The sequence below is a fragment of the Topomyia yanbarensis genome, chromosome 2 (assembly GCF_030247195.1).
Source record: "Topomyia yanbarensis strain Yona2022 chromosome 2, ASM3024719v1, whole genome shotgun sequence".
Taxonomy (NCBI): Eukaryota; Metazoa; Arthropoda; class Insecta; order Diptera; family Culicidae; genus Topomyia; species Topomyia yanbarensis.
The window spans coordinates 144,350,293-144,354,567 of record NC_080671.1 but is presented as its reverse complement, the minus strand read 5'-3'; the positions used below and the strand labels follow the sequence as shown (position 1 = coordinate 144,354,567).

Below are 4,275 nucleotides of genomic sequence, written 5' to 3'. Positions count from 1 at the left end.
ACGCGTATGACAACTTGTTCCACACATTCACACCCAGACAATTTTAGCACAGTTACAGTTAGTTATTTCTTTATCGCAATTAGTATACCGCCTTTGCGACGTAGATGACTGGTAGAAGAGTTGCGATCGCTTCGGTAGATTGTGCAGTTCGTCGTTAGCTCGGCGTTTTATATATCATCACGTAGCCAAGTTTCGGTGAGAACGATAATCATGTATTGACGGCATGCTATGCACCAAGAGGTTTTCAGGTTGCGAATTTTCATTTAAAACGAAATACTTGCCTACAAAGGAAGTTAGGAAGACCCCCTTACGACCTCCGATGGCAAGCCGAGACGACTAAGTTGGCCGCTGGCTGGTAGCGTGACTGCGTTGGATCGTCGGGGACTTCCGTAGTACTGTATATCGGGCGTCCCGAAGATGGTAGCGCAGCGTGAGTTTTGTAGATGTGGTCTGGGCGTTGGCATGGAAATTATGCTTCGTTCATGCAACGAAGGATTGCACGAACGTGTTGTACCCGGTACCACGCTAGAAACCGAATGGTTTTCAGAAAGCGGAAAATATATCATGTAAATCAAAATACTCGTCGGAGAAGGGAGTTCGGAAGACCCCCACACGACCTTTGAACGCAGGGCCGGATCGACTAGGCAGGTCGCTGGTTGGTAGCGCGAATGCGTCGGAGAGCTCAAGGGGTTTCCAGTGATGGCATTTCATTGCAATGAATGAATTGCATGTTGAAAAACAGCAAGCCGAGAAAAACGCTGTTCAAGATTGTCCCATCCATTGAGCCAAATGGATGGGACAACCATGTTTTGGTATTTTTTTCATATTTTCTGAACAAACCCGGTAATCTTATTTGTGCAGTGTGATTCAGCGGTGATACAGAGTACAATCCAACGGATAACTCATTTTCGACAAAAATCCACATGGGACTCTTATGCGTTTATGGGCAGTACACTGGTGTGCCAATTTCATGCCTACACAGAGGATACAATGATCACACCACAGAAAAAACAGCGCTCTTTCATTTGGAGCAATTGCCAAGATATCTAATCTGAGAGATATGGCATTACAATAGAAAACGAAGCAATAGGACAAAATAGAAATGTATTTAAAATATATACGTAGATATGACTAAGTTTTCAACCTTAATGTAATAAATGCACATGTTCTCAATCATCTGGAATCTGTATGGTAGTCGCTTCAACTTTGCTAACATTTAACGTTGGGATTTGTTTTTCTCATGGCACGATTGACTTTGGACTCGGAACGCCGTTCGAGCTTATCACAGATGAACTTGCCAACATTCACCAGTTTGGGTAAATCAATTCCAGTGTAGATCCCAAGTCCGTCCAACATATAAACCACATCTTCCGTTGCAGCGTTACCCGATGCACCTCTCGCATAAGGACAACCTCCAAGGCCAGACACAGAAGAATCCACTACAGCGACTCCGAAGTCCAACGAGGTAAGTATATTCGCTAATGCTTGTCCGTACGTATCATGACAATGCACGGCCAGCATGCTGACCGGTGCGATCTTAGTTACTTCACGGAGCATGTTTGAGAAGCTGCCGGGTGTTCCTACACCGATCGTATCCCCGAGAGATATTTCGTAACATCCCATTTCTAGGAGTTTGTCCACCACACGAACTACAGCCGATGGTTTGATTTTACCTTCATATGGGCAACCTGCGGACACAATAAAGCTATATTATGTAAGTTGAATATAGGATTTAAGGCTGACTAACCTATGACAGTTGACACATATCCTCTTACTTTGACTTGTGCCTTTTTTGCAGCTGCCATGACGTCTCCAAAACGAATAAGACTTTCGTCAATCGAACAATTCACATTTTTCCTGGTGAAACTTTCAGAAGCGGCTCCAAAAACGGCAACTTCCTCTGCACCTGCGTTAAGCTACAAATGAATAGTTTGTTAATAGCCAATAACAACAGAACCTTAGGATACTGACCGCAGCCTCAAATCCCTTCAGATTCGGCGTAAGAACTGGATAGCTAATTCCCGGCATTTTGTTGATGCCCTTAAATACCTCCGCATTATCTCCCATCTGTGGAACCCATTTGGCGCTAACGAAACTGGTCACTTCTATTGAACGGAGTCCAGTCTCCGAGAGGGCATTTATCAGTTCTATTTTTGTTTCGGTTGGCAAAAGCATGGATTCGTTCTGAAGACCATCTCGTGGACCGACCTCCACTATTCGTACTGACGTCGGTTGAGCCAATTTCTGGTAACGATGATATAATTTGATATATGGTATGAACAATGATTTCCAATCCTTACAGTTGTATAACTTCTAGGAAAATAAGAGTGGACAGGGTAACGTAAAAATCTGAACATTTTCGAATCAATATAAATTAGAAAATTAAAGTAAATTTAAACAAAACAAATCGCCTTTGTAATTAAACACAATGGATCTTGTATGCTATAAAAACAAATTTTGTTATAAACTGACGTTACTCTGCTGGAATTATACACGGAGCTTTATCTCTTATCAATCAGCTGATTATTTAATGTTGCCAGAATAAATTTTTTAAATGAAATTCGACTACACGCTGAGGTTAAAAAACTAATAACCGGAAATAAAGAACACTAATGCCACAGAGCACAGACGTCCATAGTAGCAGGTTTAGCATAGTTGGTAAGTAAAAGATTATAACTACTAGAGGTCGCGTGTCGCTGTTAACACTGATAATTTATTATCTCGCTCTTACATAATCTAGGCCCATTAGTTTGACACATATTGCCCCTGGTACACACATGTCAATGTAATGGGATACAATATGCTAGAGTGAGACCCCATGTTTCAGTCCGTGAATACATGGAGACAGTAGCGCTTTGCTCCCTCTAGTAGTTATAATCTCTATTTGGTAAGTCGATTGCCTTGTTCGCAGCTCACCTTCACGGTCAAATAAAACAACCTCCAGAATAAGTTCTTTTAACTTACTTTTGAGTTGTGCGTCGCTTTCGCACTTATTAGTGTTGTCAAAAACAAAACGAGTGATTCGACTCAGTCCAGGTCTTCCGTGGAGGAAGATACTTTTGAGTTGTTTGGGGTATACTCAAAATTAGGTAAATTCAATTTAAAATTGAGTATAAAAAACCTATCAATGAGTTGTAATTTGTAAACTACCTTCAACACGGTTTACGTTGCGTTGCGTTGCGTTGTGACGATGATTTTGGCGGATTGCACACTGACTTCATCATGTTTGACTGCTGATTATCTAATAAGAGTTGCTTAGGAAATGGTAAGTAGGAATTCATACCAATTCGACCCATATTTAAACCTCAACAGCATGATAGCCATCATTGCCGGCCGCCCCCATCTCCATCGTTCACGGGGAAGGATAAAAGATAAGGTAGACAGGAAGTGTTGATGCTCCACCTACTTAACGAAAGGACGACGATTCATCAGACTCTTCCATAGGTGTCGCGGAGTTGGTAGTTTGGAAGGGTATCAGGTCTAGGATTCGCTCCAAGCAAGCGATGCGACCTGTAAAGCATATTTTATTACGTAGTTGTTTAGTTAGTCTTCGAGTGGGGAGAGAGGGCGATCACTCGAAAAAGAGATCTTGTTTAGTTTTTGGTTTTTTTTAAACTCTGGGCAGCCGGCTACCGAGAGTATACTATGTTCCCTAAACAAAAGCAATTTGAACTCCACTCGGAGTGACACATTATACAGGCAAAAATAGCGTGAGATGTTATAAATCAAGTCATTTCTTATTTTCCATATCAGATTTGTGGAATACAAGTATACGAGCGATAATAACGAACACTGAAGGGAAATATAAAGGATTGTTAACCTGATGCACGGGCTTGTTAGCAATAACGGAGCTTGAAATTAGGTTCATAATAACAGACGCGGCGAATTTTCAATACGTATTGACCCGTGATCATAGATACTAGTCAGATTATTCGTAGTGGGGCTAATTTCCGATCAACTATTCATTTTTACGGCAATGTTTTCTCGACTAGATCTGTTCGCACCCTCTCATTCTGCTACTATCGGCAGAAGGCTGATAGCACCCAGTCGTCGCCGGTCTAAGGACCAAATGTCATCAATAGACTTATACTCGCGTGGAGGCATGAGATAGAAAACTTGTGAGAATTTTGTTATCCCACCGTTTGACGACCGTAAACTACCTTCAACACGGTTTACTTAGAAAAACTCTAGTAAGAGAACTGCGGAGAGAAAAACAGCATTTTTGGCAACGTATGCCCCGGCATTGTATGGCAACACGTCCAATGTTATAAGAAT

General features: G+C 41.7%; 1 protein-coding gene across 1 annotated transcript; it reads right to left on the bottom strand.

The window, feature by feature from the left end:
- Positions 1 to 1,087: 1,087 nt before the first annotated feature.
- On the bottom strand, positions 1,088 to 2,492 carry LOC131681614 (hydroxymethylglutaryl-CoA lyase, mitochondrial). Its single transcript, XM_058962512.1, has 4 exons — positions 2,301 to 2,492; positions 1,972 to 2,244; positions 1,748 to 1,916; positions 1,088 to 1,688 (listed from the first exon to the last, which is right to left on the bottom strand). The coding sequence occupies exons 1-4, from the start codon at positions 2,355 to 2,357 to the stop codon at positions 1,210 to 1,212; spliced, it is 978 nt and encodes a 325-aa protein (XP_058818495.1). The 5' UTR covers positions 2,358 to 2,492; the 3' UTR covers positions 1,088 to 1,209.
- Between the last annotated feature and the right edge of the window lie 1,783 nt (positions 2,493 to 4,275).